This window comes from Corvus moneduloides, chromosome 4 (assembly GCF_009650955.1).
Source record: "Corvus moneduloides isolate bCorMon1 chromosome 4, bCorMon1.pri, whole genome shotgun sequence".
Taxonomy (NCBI): domain Eukaryota; kingdom Metazoa; phylum Chordata; class Aves; order Passeriformes; family Corvidae; genus Corvus; species Corvus moneduloides.
In genome coordinates this window covers 50,159,252-50,176,520 of record NC_045479.1, presented here as the reverse complement: position 1 = coordinate 50,176,520, position 17,269 = coordinate 50,159,252, and the positions used below count along the sequence as shown (strand labels likewise).

Sequence of the window (17,269 nt, the reverse complement as noted above, 5' to 3'; positions counted from 1 at the left end):
CAAACTGTGCATTGTGGCTTTTTTACAGGCACAATGAAAGGGGGGAACGAGCTGCTTCCCTGCTTGTGTACCTCACAGAGGAACTGGATATGTGAGCAGAAGTGAGAAGGTTTCTGTATTCTTATGCATTCTCTAGAGCTCTGAGGAATTTATGTAGCACTGCCTGAATTCCTACTTTTTTCTCCCTAATCAGAACAAATGACAAAAAGAACTCATGAAATAGAAATTAAAAGGAAACACATTGCAATTATTGAAACATATGGTTCAGTACATTTTTATCACTCATTGAAATGAATTCAAAGAAGGCAAAATGTATTGACAGTGTTAACACAGAATGTAATATAAACACAATTAGTGTGAACACAGTACTGAACAATTTTAAGGAAATTTAAATAAATATAAAGAAATACTGTAAAATGGAAACAAGACATTTTTGCGCTATAGAAGAAAAATCTTCAGAAATACTAAACTACAAACAATGAAACCTGAAAAGATCAACTTAAACGTTTCTTCTATAGGGTGCTGGCATACTGCCCCCAAAACTTTTCAGTCTCAGTGAAACTGCACTTCTTATAGGAAGCTCTTCCAGAAAACCTTTTGTATCAGCTGTACCACTCACCTCTTCCACCGGGATGGAAAGAGGCAGAGAAAAGCAAATGCCCCAGCCGGTGTCTACTGGCCCTGCTCCCTGAGACTGTGGGATGCAGAGCATCCCCAACAGCTCCTGCTGTTTACAGAAATGACCCTCCACTTACACTGTGACTCCATCAGGACTCTAGGCTACAATAAAACCTGAGGATAGAGAGCTGACAGGAAAAGATGAGACCTGTTTTAAATTGGGCACCACCAGTCTTAGGCAAATGGAAAAGGGTCTGGGAGGTAGGGGAAAGAATGAGAAGAGCTCTAGGAAACAACATTTATCAGGAGAATTTGGAGTGGTTTAGTTGTTTTAACTGGAAAAGAGAAAGGTTGAATCATAATGTAGTGCAAATATATAAAATTATCAGGAGTGACTGATAATCTCTTGCTTGTATCCACAGAGGGTTAAACAAGAAGATAGGTAATTAGCCATAGGATTTGGGTTAATTATTAGAAAGAAGTCTTTCCAAACCACTAGGTAAGCAGGTAGAGCAGCTCTCTCTAAAGCTTGTTTAAGCAAGATTGTGAAAGTTCTTTCACAAGGAGCTTTAATAACAGCCTAAACAAGTTAGGCAGTGGTCTGTGTACGTTTGCTCCTGACGCAGGGAAGTGGGCCATGCTAGGCCCTTTGTGGTCCCTCCCAGCTGTACTTTCCTTTGATGCTTTGGGATGTGTTTCAGTGCTGGCTTTGGTTTTCCCAAGAGCCAGAGTTTCTGAATGCTGACAAAAGCAGCTTCTTGGAGGAGGCTAGTGAGAGAAAACCGAAAAGAAAAAGGGCTTAAATAATAATTAAAAAAAAAAAGACTCGTTCAGCTATCCTTTCCCAAAGTAAGGAAGCAAAAAGACATACAACCTCAGCTATAGCACTTCTTGAGCATTTTGGGTTTGGTCTGTTCAGGACAACAAACTGTTTTCTCCTTTATAAAAGGGATAGTTGGTCTGGATCCCTGCTGGAAATAGTTCCTCATTGTTGTTTATTTTTGTAATGACTGGGTAAAATGTTGGGGTTTTTTGGTATATCCCTCATGCAGAGAGCCCAGAATTTCCAGTGCAGGATGGGTAAGACTACAACCATAGGCATCCTCCACCAGGAATTTCCTCAGTTACACAGTGCAGTCTTGTTTTGCCACTTACAAATCTTCCCTTTCTATCTGAGAATTAATGTTCTTCCTTGAGAAATATGCTTAAGGTAGAGAATAGTGGCAGAACAAATGGCTGCCACAAAGGCAGGGAAGGCGACTGAGGGCCAGAAGCCTTTAATTTCAATAGAGCAAAAATATATTGCTTGGGCATTGTCAAAGTATAAAACACTCTGGATTATAATCCATTTGAGGTTATATTCCACCTTTTGTGCAGGGAGAATGAACTTGTGTACACCTGCTCATACACTGGGGCAATTTCTTAGAGGAGAGCAGTGGCAGGAGATTTGTTTGTTGGCCAATGTCAAACGCACTGCAAGGTTTGAAAAGAAAAGCAATAAAGGAGATAATTCTGACTAAGTCCATGTCTTTTTGCAACAGCAGGTTAAAAGGCAGGATGAAAGCAACACACTGTTCAAAGGCAAGGTTGCTCCCCAATATTCGGGGGGGAGAGATTAAATTCTATGGTGTTTATTGCCTGGAGTTGCCAGTCACTTTGGGCAGTGGATTTGATTCTTTAAAAATTCAGATCTTTCAAATCTGTTCAGATTCTCAGAAGTCTCAAATATTTGACAAGGTATGCAGTATTGGGTCCTGAAGAGAAGCAGTATCTCATATTCCCACAGGGGAACAGAGAAAGCAAATGAATGATCTTTAAAAAAAAAAAAAAAAGAGACTGCTCAAACCCACACAAAGCAAATCTCAAGACCTGATTTACCCGATTTCAGCAATGATCTTTTTCTTCAAAATCCTTTGTGCTTAGAAATAATTATGCTCTCATCACTCAAAATCTAATAAATTTTGAGTTTGGTAGATTTCATTGAAAGGTTTTCTTTTCTGACTGATGGGTAAAGTGACTTTTTGATAACAATTAACACTGTGTTTCATTGCAAAGGAAGTGATTTTTAGATTAAAATCTGAACCCATTAAATTACAAGCCACGACTACATGCTGTGGAAATTCAGGTCCTGACACTCATCATATTATACAAATTAGGATCATGAAGAATATGATGACCTTGAAGCTATAAAAGACTGCAAATTTGCAGACATACCATTTAAAATGCATTGAGCAAACCTAGGTCTAATACTTAGAATTCAATTCAGGAAACAGTGTATGATGATCATTAGAAATAAGATGAGAATATGAACAGTAAGTAGCATGTCATAAAGAGTGTAGGTCAATTTAGCTTCAGTTAGACTAAACAAACCTTACAGGATAAGAAAATGATGGAGGTACAACACAAATGTGTAGACAAAATCTTACAGAAAGCGGTTTCAGTAACACTAGGCAACAAATGCCATCTTTGCCTTATAAGAATTAAAGCAGATCACATGGTCATATCTGTATTTAGATTTAGACACTGTGTAGTGTCAACTCAGGAACAAAAAAGTAAAGGCTTAGATCTCTGACTGACCCACTGTTTAAGCAGATGTACCCAACTGCAGGAGCCCAAACCCATCTTAAAACTTAGTTGCTGAACTTATCAAAGTTAGGACAGATTTCCCCAACAGGGATTTTGGCAATCAGAAATTCTTAAAAATAATACTTACTTTTGATTTTACATACTTACTCTTCCTCTTTCCTTGATATATATCTACAGTCACCACTTGAATATCACAGTAGTGCTTGAACTTGTCATGCAATCTGATGTATCTATATTGCATTGTTCTGTGTTTAGTCACTGAATTTGTATTGTTAAATTGAAATATAAAAATCTTATTATCAGATACTGTACTAGCCTTCTTTCTTTGGAAAAGTTTCCTTGGAAACTGTTGTTTTATCCTCAGCTTAATTTCAAATTAGTTTTGAATTTTGCTTATGGAGTCTGTGCAGAAAACCCCAAAATATCAGTGGAAGCCCCAAAGTTTCAAGGAAAAAGTCAGTGTTTTGACTGAAAATTTGCAACCATTCACCACATCAAGATGAAAAGATAACAGATTGTCTTCTCTAAGACTGACTCACCACAGAGAAGTTCATTCCCAGTTTAGGTACAGTAATCACCATCTGAGGAAAGCACACTGAGTTCAAGTTGATTCCCTGAGCTGTGATTGTACTTCCACCACTAGGAAAAGAAAAAGAGAAGATGAGTAGGATAAATAACTGCTGTGATAATGTAATGTTAATTACAAATTATATTTTAGAGTAAATTATAACATAAAACCAGAATTAGGTATATATTGGGTAAATGCAAATACCTAACTTTGAGCAGTGAGATCATGTTCCTGGGAAACAAATTTTACATTTACTATAACAACTAATCAAAAAAGAAAACAAAAGAAAACCTGAGGTAAGCCAGGGTATAAAACAAATGTGTACATTTTAAAAGAGGTTGCATATTTGTACTTAGCATTTGCTAACTAACTTGTTTCACCTATCGCTTTCATTGGTGCGGAAATTCCTGTCTGCTTTACTGCTGACGTTTTTTTGGCAAAGGCAGGTGGCTCAGATTAGAGCTACTGAGACCATAAATATGTCACTTGAAAACACACACACACTAACATACATATATATTCATAATATTTACATAGCACTGGATTTAGACTATTTTAAAATCCATTTGCTCTGCTGACTCTGCTGACTTGTCACATTAAATACTTTTCCTCAGCAATCAGTGTAATGTCCAGACACAGTATAGGAGACACACTTAGCTGTGCAGTGGGTATCTCAGCACGACATCACAGGTAGGCTCAGCAGCAGCTAGGAGTGAAATCACAAAGAGAAAAGAGACACCCTTCCCCCTTCTCCTTCACCTCTGAAAGGAAATGATCTGCCCTCTGCAACTGCACCATAATAGAAACAATTGGCATGGCAGATAGAAATAAAAATGCAATTTCTTTTGATAGATTGCTGAGCAGCATAGCCATTCTTTGTTCATTTGTTGCTTTTCTTACAAGAAAATTTCACTCACCTAAGAAAAGATTTGGCTGGATGAATTTTTAAAACAACAGGATCTTCTCTGTATGTGAAATGGCTGCTTGTGCCTCGAATAGCCTCATCGATTTCCATTCTCACACGATATTCCTGGGGAATTTGCTGTGCTGGAGTGTAGCACTCCACAGTGCTTGCCGATATGCTGGGAGGACTGAAAACAGATTGCTTGTCACGATCATAAAACACATACTTGGTTTAAAACACTGTCTTTTACTGAGCCCCAACATTGCCTAAGCATCTGTTTGTAAAAAAAAAAGTCATTGATTTTTCTGCTGGATAATCAAATTGCAACAAGTAAGCATGACAGGAGGTAGAAATTGCAACAGCATGGCTTAGGCTCAAGATTCATCTTAATTCATTTGACTTGCACCTTGCCTGATGGAAGGTGTTGCCCTGGTACTGGTGACAACCCCATGAGCCCCTGAGCCCCGCAAAGGCAGGTTCCAGCCTGGAAAACAAGAGCACACTCCAGGATTAAGGAGAATGACTTCACCTGCTATAACCAAAGGATAATGCCTCTTTCAAATCCATACTCTCTGTTAAAAGCCTCAAGTAAAGGTTCTGGTGTGGGATGTACCAGATGCTGAGTGGAAGGCAGACGGCAAGGAGAAAGAAGGCGAAAATTCAGGAAGAGCTGGCTAAATTCAGCACATCAGCAGAGTCTCTGGGATATTCACCTTTCCCTTGCTATCATGCTGGCTGTGGAAGTCCTCCTCCTCCTACACTGAGATCAGTTGGTGAGTGGGCAGCAGGAGGATCCTGAAGTTTGAAGCACATGAAATGTGGCCACAGGGAGCAGGGCACATCAGAGACAAGGGTGGCAACTGACTGGAGAAGCAAATGTAACTCTACCACCTGGTTTCAGTGATTTGGACTCAAGCACATCCATGGGCCATCCAAATGAGGTCGTTCTCTTAGAGTGTAAGAGATGGTCTCCAAATTAGACAAAAGGGACATTTTCCACAAATTTTGAAGCTTTCCAGGAAGGTGGGATTCGCTGTAAGGGATAGTGATTCATTCACTTGTATCTGGAAGCTTTTTAACATCTCTTAAAGGAAAAAAAGTAAACCTTGCTCTAGCTGCCCTCAGAACTGGGGAAAGCTAAACTGCTGTTTACCTAGAGAAACACCTGCCCTGAGAAATTGGTTAAGACCTGCATAGAAGTTTCCAGGCAACTTGACTAGTGAGAAAGAGGGGTGCTGGAGATGCTTACTGGGTAAGTCTCAGCTATTGTTCAATACCTACAGGTCTGCCTGATGAACATCTGTATCTGAGCTGGCTGCCATCCCATCCCCGTAGTAGATATCTCAAACAAATCATTCCCAAAAGGTTTATGTATTTGTCCATTAGTTGATCAGCTGAGATGAAGACACCAATAAATTCAACCCTAAACTATTATGGAACAGAAGTGATGAAGATCTTTTTAGTGATCAGACTTGAATATCTAAATGCTTTCCTTGATTTATTCAGACTTGGCTGATTTGATCAAGAGCACACAATAAATCATTTAGCAGTAAAGAATAAATTCCATCTTTCCTGACTCTGAGTCTGACATTAACTAATAGGCTACTGCTTCCCCATGTTCTCCACAAGTGTGAAGTTCTACCACTATGACTTTCCATAAGATGATGCTCAAATTTCAGAGGAATTGCTGGATATCCTGTTTCTGGAACATTGGGCCAGATTCTGCCCTCATCCACAGAGGTGACAATTCTGGAATCACCCTGCTGTACCTGAGCACAGAACCAAGTAGGATTTGTGCCATGGTAGAATGGCTACCAAATTCAGAACTCTTGTCTGCCCTTAGCGGAGAATCTATGCTTGGTATTTAACATTTATATACAGACGTGGTTGAAGGCATTTCCACACAGAACACATCAAAGATTCATGGCTGAGCTCCTACTGGATCCAGCAGAGAGCCACAAGAAATTCTGGCTTAAACCTCAAAACAATTTTCTAAATACCAGGAAAAGTCTCGAACTGATGCTGCCTCTGTTTTGCAGGCTGTTCACTGATAGCTGTGCAGAAGTAGTGCTCCTCTGCATGGGATAGACATTATCACACTGGTCAGGTTTCCACCAACAAGGCAGTAGGAAATGGTGACTTGTACCCACTGGCTGCTCACTGGCAGCTGCTGCATGAACAGCAGCTCTTGCTGAGAGAGGGATGCATGTGTGGGAATCAGGGTGACAAAAATGATGGGAAATAAGCAGTTTCTTGTCCATTAGAAGTGGATTTGATACTTCTCTATGCAACCTTTTAATGAGGTTAATGAAGACATTATAGAATAAATAAGACTTCCAGGGAACTATAGTCCCTTCTAGAAATCTTTCAGATATCCTAAACTCAGGATATAATCTAGAACTGAATGCTTATTGCAGTATAAATTCCCCAACAAGTGACACAAGGAGAGGAAAGCAAATGTTCGAATTTGGTTTTTTAACTCCAAGGCTTTTAATCTAGACATTTCAGTATTAAAGGCATTGTGCTTTAGTTAGTAGATTACCTTTTCAAAGTGCATGGTTGCTCACCAACAAAAATCCTCATGGATTTCCCACTGTTTAGGTATTTTCCAGCTACAGTCAGCAATGTTCCTCCAGATTTGGGGCCATAGGTGGGAGATATACTTGTTATTACAGGATTCTGAGGGGAGGTAAAAATAAAACCAGTGGATTATAAAATTATTTTCAAAATGTAAAGAGGAGGAATTAAAATATTTATTAACATTTCCGTGAAGTAACAAAAAAGCCAACAGAAATACAGAATTTACCATGCTGTATTGGACTCATGATGAATCCCTTCCAGTTAATATTGAAGCTAATTTTGACTATAAAGGTTTAATCATAGTGCTTACCACGTATGAAAATGTACCGAACAGTGTTTTGCCACGTCCAACAGAAACACTACTGGATATATTAAAACCTGGACGTTTTGCAGCAGGAACTGTGCATTCCAGCCTTTAAAAAACAAGGGAAAAAATGGGATTACATTTTTTTCTGATTTTCTGATTTTTCTATTTAAAATAGAACCACTTCAACGTCATAATAATGGAGGATCCATACTAAACAGATCATCAATCTATGTGTATCATGGATATTTCAGAAATAACAGCTAAAAGAACTGTGTCCCTCTTCTTCAACACTAAATACAAACACTGTGGTCTTTATAATACTTGGCCACAGAATATAATTTTAGTATATCAAATACATTTCAGAAAAAAGAAGCATGATGGAAAAAACAAATATCTTCTATTCAAATGCTGATGGTTTTTTTGAATTTTCCTTTAGTATCAAATTTTGGCAGACAATAGGATTAGAAAAAAATGCATCATATACACAAATTTATTGTAAAAAATTAAATATTACCAAAAATTAAACTTGAACTTCTGCAGTAGCATGTGTCAATGTATTGTATTACATTCACATAGTCTCGTATATAATCTAGTCTCCTTAAATCATCTTGTTTCCCTTAAAACTGTTCAGAACAGCAGTTAGGAGAGTGCTCAACATTTCTGGAGCACTTGCTGGAGTATGCACTGCTATGTATGTGAATAGGAAAGCTGTGCTGTGATTTGCACATTGCTTTGGTGGTAGAGAGAGGATATTCACTAACTTATATTTCTTCAAGATAACAACCAGAGTAACCTCTGTCTTAAACTTAAGCCAGTGTCTCAAATGCTTATTTCTGAGGAGGAGGAGGAGAGGTGCAGTCGAGGGGCATAAGCCTCTGGATGATGAAATACCTGCATCTTCTCACACTTCTCTCCAGCAGCTTCACAGATCAGGAAGACAGAGGTGACATAACCTAGCCCAGCAGGATCCTGGCCAAAGGAACCTGCCCCCTTTTCAAACCTTTGAATAGATTCATTCTTGCCAGCTTCCACAGACGTTGAACAGCATTTCACAGACAAATCAGAAAAACTGCTGCAGGAGCTCTTGGCATAAACTAGATCTATCTGATCTCCATTTTGAGCATTGTTTTTCTTGGGGAGTTTATTAAACCATGGGTTTTTTTTCAATTTGAAATTTCAGAATCAGAGATGATATTTATAGGCTGAATGTTTGTATTTGCAAAAAAATCCATACCACATAAAGAACATCTGTATAAAAGGAAATTAATATTTTAGGTTTCTTACCTATTTTTGTTGCTAGACTTTACTTCCAGAGGACAAATTTGTCCTCCAATATGGACTACTGTATCTTTTAATTCAAATCTATTATTTTTGCTGAATCCGAAGTCCCATCCACACAGTGTCAATTTTGTCCCACCTTCTATGGGAGCGCTGCTTGGGAGAATCTGTTAAAAAATATTGTGTTAGTTGAATCAGGTTTTCTTGAACTTCATGTGGAGCTAAAGAATGGGTGAAGGAATAATTTTAGGAAAGCATTTCTTTTGGTAGATTATGTCCTAGCATTCATCTTAATTGTTCTTCACCTTTCATTTGTCACATTATGAGCTTTCTATGACAGTGGCAATAAATAACAAAACCTATACTAGAAAGCTTTGAAAGACAGTGTTTAGGGGCACTGAACAAGCTGTTCATTGTAATAGTCTTTTAAATCCTGCCGTTCTTGTCTTTCACATCTTATTTCTGGAGTGTTAAACATACAATGTACTTATTTTGTTAGAAGCTGAATGCTGAACACAAAAGGACCCCCAAATGACCATTTTTTGTCAGCTTGATGAAAGTTGGATTCAGAGTGAAGTAGCTTCAAAGACACCATAATCCAATATCACATTGACTGTGATAAAGTTAACACGACTTCAGCTATTCTTTCCTTAAATGTTTTACATTTGGTCACCTCTAATTCCAAGCTAAAAATAAACTGCCCCTCAGAAACATAGAGACAATCTACAAAGGAAATACTTTTTTTTGTGTGTGTGTGTGTGTGTGTGTATTGTAAATTGTCCTGTAAAATATAACAATGGTGGGAAAAACGTAGAACACTATAGAAGTCTTACAAAACTCCGTAAAATACTGGTCAGTACTGTCAGTAAAAAAACCCTCCAAACCCACCAAAAAACCAACCAAAAAAAAGACATTAGTCCAGGAATTATGAGGACTTTCAACAATACTGCATAATTTTGCAAACATACCAGTACCCCTAGACAAACAAAAAAGAATGAAAGGAATGACAGACTGAATTTATACTTGTGATCATAATGCCTTAAGTATCTTAAACTTAATGCTTTAGTGATAATAATTTTGCCCCTAAAATGCAATACAGCTGTGTCCTTCAAAGGACCCGGCTTAATTTTCAAGCTGAAAGGAAAGTGTTTGAGTGATACTTGGCTATTATTTCATCTGGAAATCCAGTAAGACAGCACATTTCTTTTCAACTCTCTTGTAGCCATACTTCAAGACTCTCACAAATGAACTATTGTAGATAGGCAGCTGAAGAATACTTCAAAAGAATTATACCATATACTATATATGGGGAAATTTACTGCCCTCATTAGAAACCAGACAAAGAGTCTGATCTAACGTGCACTGAAGCCAGGAGGAATCTTTCCTGTTTTTAAAAGAGCTTTGAAGCGGCTCTCAATGAGCAAAGAAGAGGGAACCTATGCAGGAGCAGTACTTTTGCACAAATCCGTAAAAAAGGAGTGATACTCACACAGCCCCCAGACACACAACTGCAGCTAAGAGCATGGAGCTGTACTGTGCCCATGGAGTCTGTGCTATTCCCAGTTTTAACTTTTCCTTATTTCTTTGGGGTTTTTCTTCAAAATCTGGATTTGACTTCAGATCCTAGTTTTCCACTCTGTTCAATATCTCAGCACATTACCTATTTCTGAAATAACGAAACCCTAGCAGAGACTGAAATTGCTCTGTGGGGGTACAGGGTGTCCTGATGTTTTGTACAATAATACATTGACATGTGGCATTTGAAGAGTTCGAAATGTAATCCACAAGTTAGCAAAATAAGGGCTTCACAAAGCCATACAGAATAAAAATGGAAGGTACCCAACTGGTTTTTAGCAATCTTACACGCCAAAAGAGACTTGTGATAACAAACCTGTATGCCTTAATTGAGGGATAGTAGGTATTTACTATATTCTCTCAACAAATTTAGGAGGCAAGACCTCTAAGTAGATAGCAAAAACTAAACAAACAAAATCTTAAAGTTTTGTTTTCAAGTTCTGCAGATATTCCCCCTGAGTGTTGTTATTCAAGATTTATTTTTGTTCCATTTGTTCTGTATGATGAAATGTCTGAAAGTCAAACATGGTTTTCCAGATTTTTTGTTGGGAGAGTTGACAGGAATGGATGGTGAACCTCCTGATCTTTGAACTGAGGTATATGTAGGCCTCTTCTGTGTACTTACATTGCACTGGTAGTAACAGAAAACAATCAAAATGCAAACCAGTTATAAATGCTATGAAATGCAGGATTCAAAAAAATATTGTGTTATCTCTACTGATAACATGGAGCAAGTCCTGCTGCAAGGCCTGTCATTCTGCTGCTCTCTGGACTTTTGTTTACGGCAGAAAGTTAAGTTTTTGTTTTTGGAAAAATTTAAAGCATTGTGTTTTCCTTTTATTTATGTTGACAGCTAATATCCACTATATACTTAATAAATTTTTTTTAAAAATACCTAATTATTAAAGTTTCTTTAGCCCATTCATTTTAATTCAGAGACAAGAACATGTACAACCACATATGAAATTTCCAGCAAAGCCTCCAACCTAAACAGGCAGCAGAAGGCCTGATGTTCTTGATACGTCTGATACAAAAGGCAGCTAAAATGACTCACTTTAAAAACAACAACAAACCATGTCAGATTTTTAACCACAACAAAGAATCAGAAGGGAGACCAATTTGTTTCTTCTTTTACACCCTTCACCTTTTAGCGTGACCTGAACGCCACGCGCAGATGCCTGCAATTTGTTCCAGCACCAAGTGATCTCCAAGGAGACTCCCTTGAGTCCCCTGGCTTCCCTCTAGAACTGCTTGTCCAGGCTGATGAAACTCCTCATTGTTGGCAGAGGCAGTGGATGGGAACAGACTGGGAGTCGGGCTGTGGAGGGGATGTGTCCCAGTGCCTGCCCTACTATACTGTCTATGTCTGGGCAGAGCTGACTGCTCCTCTCCAACCCACAGCTCCAAGGGAAAGTGCTTAAAGCAGGGAAAAGAGACAAGGATCTGCAGGACTCCATGGGAAAACACTGGGCTTCTTCTCTGCCATCCCTCCTAAGAGGAAAATGTGTATTTTTTTTTCTTTTCCCATTGTACACCACTCTGTGTAATAACCTGGGAAAAGAAGACTTAGTTAGCTAACAGCCACTGGACCAGACCCTCAGAGAGCAATCTGTTCCCCTCAGGTTAAAGCGATCATATGACATATCTCAAGCAATCTGTCCCTCTGAAAGCTGCAAAATATTAGAGAGAGGTTCGGACTGAATTTCAGATACAATGCAAAGCAGGTCATCCTCTGTTTGTTAGGAACAAAACTAGCTTGTTTCTTACATTTTATGCATATGAATTTAAAGACAGATCAGAAGATGATGAATAATCTGTTTTATATTTTTTTCAGTAATCATGTTAAATGTCATGGTCCAGTAGAGCATGAAATTTATCTTAACAGCTAGCAATCCAAAGAGATTTAAGTACCCAGCTGCATTTTTCTCCTTACAAACCTTCTAGAAGCAACATCTACCAACATCGGCATGCAGTAATTCGAGATTCATTTTAATATCCATCAGTGTCACAGATCCATAGTCATTACAGCAGTAGATTGGGCTTGTGCTGAGCAGGCAGGGCTGAGCCACATGGGGAAAGGGAGCACCTAGCCAGCCTCACACCTGTTCCCACTGCCTCACGTCCAAGGGGGCTCCCCTCTCAGCAACTTCACAGGGACTGCAGAGGTGGCTGTGGGGGGTACACCTCTTGGTCTAAGTGCCTGTGCATGGGCTCCAGGCTCTTGGTTCTTAAAACTGCTGAGTGCACGCATTCAAAATTAAAATAAAAGGGGGCTACATGAGCTCAGCCCCTCTGAAAATCAGAAACTAAGAAGTTCAGAGCCTGAGAAATTTTTTTTGAGCCATGGAAATACACAACCACTGTTGGAAAGTTTGCAAATTTAAAAACATTAAGGGATGCTACTTGTGCTTGAGGTCTAGAAAAGATGAAACAAACTGTGCAGGGTAGGTGAGCCCCTTGGGCCTGCAGAGGTACAGAAAAATGTATAAGAGCTAATTCTCAGTGTATACCTTTGAATTGGTGATTCAGTCTCATCCAAACTAAGGTGGAAAGGATTATTTCATTATCTAATACAACCTTTCTGAAATAAATGTACTGCTGCATAAAGGAAAAGTAAACTATTCACATTCTGCATAAGCAATTTTTGTGCATCTCCTTTGAAAAGTAAATGGCAGTAGAAGGTGAGGCAAATTGCCCCTTCCCCTTCCATTTTCCATCCATTTTAGCTTTGATTCCTACAACTCTTCATTTTTTTTTCACTGAATTTTGCCTGTGTTAATCCTAAATTTTGTGTCTGAAAGGTCAACATGGAAAAAACCAACCCCATAAACACGTTTCTATATTTATTTCTAGATTAATAGCAGTTTTGCCTAAAACTTTAAAACTTAAAAAAATTGTTGTACATGAGATCATATGCCTGGCTGAAAGAAATACATTATTTATTTAAAACCCCTTTTTTTATTCTCTCAAAGAGTTTGGCATATCAAATTTTCATCTCTGTTTATAAGTTGCATTCCAATGAAGGAAAATGAATTTTTAACTACATGATGTAGTTTAAATGTACTAACACAAGTGAATGGGTATAAATGCTACCAGAAAGTTTTACACTTGTCCTTCCCTTAGATCTCTAGTCCATCAACTGCCCTACAAACCTCTGCCTTCACAGTTATGTGACACTCCACATGAGAAGATTTGGTCCCAGGTACAGTACAAATCCTGCATTAACCATAGCTAAATTAAGACTGGACTGTACCAGCACAGCTCTCTGCTCATCTGTGCCTTTTTGTTCTCGCACACCCTTGATGAGCTTTGGCTGGCTGGCAGCAGCCTCTGGCTGCCCCTGTCCCAGGAGTGCAGCTACACGCTTGCTCCTCACTGGTGCCAACTGGACCCATGGGAACAAGGAGCCAGGGAGGGACATTATGTAAAAAGAACTTCTCCAGGTGCTTGATAGCAGAAAGAGGGAATTTTTCTCACAGAGAAACACCAGATTTTCCTCCAACACTGGACCCAGCACAGGGATGGATGAACAGCGGGAGCCAGAGACCTTCTGTGTTGGGTCAGGCTGTGGCAGCTGTGGGCAGGAAATGCTTTCCTCCACTTTTGCCTCTGAGAGGGGTCTGAGAGGAGGAGTGCTCCTATCTTTGACTGGCCTTTCCTGTCGGACCCCTGCCAGGCTGGCTCAGACCCATCTTGTTTCCCTACCAGAAGTGCTTTGTAGGGCCAGGGATCTCCCAAGGCTGGTCAGGATGATCAGACAAACCTGTCCACCCATGAGCATCTTAGCCCACAATACTCAGGGAGACAACGTGCATCCAGTCAGAGGATTTATGGACATCAAGGCTGAGGGGAAGTTGGGGACAGCTGAAAATTTATCATGATTACATAAACAGAAGATGTCTACAGAGTGCAGACTCTTCTTCCCTCAAGAAATAAATGTGAGAAATCCACCATTTTACCTCATAAACTGTAGGCAAGCAGGTGTCCTGGGTCCAGGTGTTGCTGGGGCACTCAGAAGACCTGAGGCACTGCTGGCTGCACCAGCCACACTGCATGAAGGCCGGTGCCAGCAGGCACTGGCTGCAGGACCTGAAGTGACGGCAGCCTGGCCCCTTCAGCGGGATCTTTGTTATCTGTCGATGGAGAGACATGATGCACACATCCTTTTAATACGTACACTAAGTGGCAAGGAGAATCTCTATTTATGCATAGTGTGCTGGTGCTACTCAGATTTCAGATGTGCAAGCCACAGTTCGACTTCTCTTTAGCTCGGTAATTATAGGATCTTATAAGTAATTTAACTGACATGATTTTAAATTCACTTGGGAGAAACCCTAAAGGCATCTTAATGTTATATACAGTTACTACCAGCATCTGGTGTTTACAGCAAGATAGCATTTTTTGCTGATGGAGAAAGAAAACAGCAGTGAGCTCCTCCCAATTCTGCACCACTTCTTGGAAGAAAAACAGTGTAGCTCAGTATGCTTTAGTTTATACGTCTGTAAAAATAGGCATGATGGCTATTTCAGCTTTGGTGAGCTGTATTAATATCTGTGGCACACTTACAGCATGTGACTACCCATGTACTTGTTAACACCTATCATCAAAAAACCTATACTGTACCTAAAGTATAAGTTAAAATTTATATTGCTTAAAATATCAGGGTAGTTATGAAATAGTCACTAAACATGTAAGAATTATTTTTGGTCAAAATACTGAAATGAATATATAATTACATTACTATATAAGTGCCTTATATTTCTTTATACTTCAGTACCTTCCTTAAATTAATTTTGGACATTTTCTGAAGATCACTCTTATAAATATCTCATACATTTCTAGTAAATGATTAATAACAGCCTTTACTAATGGCTGATGTATTTCTGCAAGTTCTTACAGAACTCAAGGAGTCAAGTTATTGCTTACGATTATTGTTTAGGATTATCTGTAATATTATCTGCTGATGTTTAAAACCTATTCTTCAATGCATATCTACTTATGACAATAGCATATTTATGATAGCTCTTCATTTTTATTAACTCTTTGTAGGCTACATGCTAAAGTAATTTCCAAGCTTTACTGCCTTCCAGTTTTAAAAACACCCATGAAACACTTGCATACACAACCCTCCTTAAAAAGTTACAGTGTTGTGACACAAACCAACAAAAGCCAGGAAACTGAGCACCATTCTTTTCTTAAGCCATTGTGTGTTTTGTCTTTGCAAGCACTCGAATTAGGGACAGGGTTTCAGCCTTAAAATTTGCGTTTCCTGGCTTTTGTTGGTTTATATCACAAGCTCTTACATTATTTAAACATTTCTCAATATTAGGCTGTCAGTTTGTTTAGTAGGGGAAAAATATATCTTGGAGGAAACTTGCAGCCCCAGTGTTCCCTAGGGAATGGCAAGGCTATGAGGACGCAGTGCATAAAGCAGCAGTGTGAACAGCTGCTCTTACCGAAAGTTGCTGCTCTGAAGGCAGGTTTACACAGTGCACAGAAGGATTAGATTATGAACCACTCACCTTTTTTCCAGTCACTACCAGGGTATAGCCATCATCTGTCAATGAATTCTTGACAACAACTTGGGGAGAGATGGGGTGGGAATCTAGCTGAAAGCTGACATGTGGAGCTGTGGGTTCTGAACGGGAAACCACTATCTAAGAAAGAAAGAAATTTTTAAAATCAGCAGGCAGTATGTAACAAAAATGCATGCTGCTCAGCTGTCTCATGTTCTCTGCTTGCATTAATTACTTTGCATTACATTGCATAATATTTTGCATAATGTTCCATCATAATCTGATTAAAGTGCTATAAAATCTACTTTATTTAACACAGCCAAATCATGGCTGTTGGAGGATCCTCAAAATACACCATATTTATTAAAATATGCAGGAGTCACTGCATGTTTCCTAGTCCTTTAATTTCAGGTATTTATAAATCACCATAAAAAATGAAGATAGGTCATTTAGTCAGTCCTATACATTTAAGAATGAAGAATTTTATCTACAATGTCTATTTAAAAGAATCTTAAAACTCCAGGTCTTCAGAAGTCAAAAACATTTCCTTTTATTTTCCCTTTGGTCCTTCAGTTTGAAAAGTAAACTTCACCCTGTGTCAACAGTCTCTGGTCTTGCTGCACGTGGGGCAATTAGATTACAAAGCTATGTCAGGCACTGCAGGTTGCCACTGTGGGCAGCCCCTCAGAGCCACAAGTATGCAGACCTCAATACCCAGAGCTGCCGAGATGGCTGCTGCACTGACAAGCTCCTTGCAAGATTTGGCTGGGCACCTTGAGCTCTGGCTCCTGCTGATTTCTGTGTGAGCCGGGTGTCCGGGACTGAGTATTCAAAGCACTTCTTAAATTACAGAGAATGGTGGAGGATCCTTTAGGAGATGCTCCAAAACAGAAGCCTAATTTAGTTGTCCTGAAGCCCCTTCGCAAAAAGCCTTCCCTCTCTTCCTCTGTCTTTAGATTTTAGGAGATCTTGGGGAGATTAGTCACACCAGTACGAAATTCCCCCACTACTCATCTCTCTGCATCTTGAGTTACCTAAATACTTCTGAGAATCTGGGCCTATTCCTGCAAACACACACCTAACTTTACTACTGTAACTTTGTTGACTTTAATGGGATGAGTCATGGATGTTAAGCAGAGGCATAAAGCATCTGCAGATCAGGGTGGATATTTGATAGCAAGATTTTATAGGCTTGGGCCTGCAATCCAGAAGGATGTGCACCCAAATGTGATAGCATCAGGCAACAAAGGCAGAGGATTGTTTACATGAGGGAATATCATGTTCATGTTTCAAAAGCTGTATCACGTGTAGTTTACTTAAGGAATTTAGATAATCAA

The 17,269-nt window shown here is 39.2% G+C and overlaps 1 protein-coding gene across 6 annotated transcripts in view; it reads right to left on the bottom strand.

Moving 5' to 3' along the window:
* MET (MET proto-oncogene, receptor tyrosine kinase) overlaps positions 1-17,269 on the bottom strand; it is an 88,512-nt gene that overhangs the window by 26,647 nt on the left and 44,596 nt on the right. For all 6 annotated transcript variants that reach the window (XM_032106479.1, XM_032106476.1, XM_032106478.1 and 3 more), the window contains 7 exons: positions 15,939-16,073; positions 14,376-14,549; positions 8,848-9,008; positions 7,567-7,669; positions 7,219-7,355; positions 4,690-4,863; positions 3,744-3,843 (listed from right to left, as the gene is read on the bottom strand). In XM_032106479.1, the coding sequence (XP_031962370.1) occupies positions 3,744-3,843; positions 4,690-4,863; positions 7,219-7,355; positions 7,567-7,669; positions 8,848-9,008; positions 14,376-14,549; positions 15,939-16,073 (984 nt within the window). The remainder of the gene's footprint in view (positions 1-3,743; positions 3,844-4,689; positions 4,864-7,218; positions 7,356-7,566; positions 7,670-8,847; positions 9,009-14,375; positions 14,550-15,938; positions 16,074-17,269) is intronic.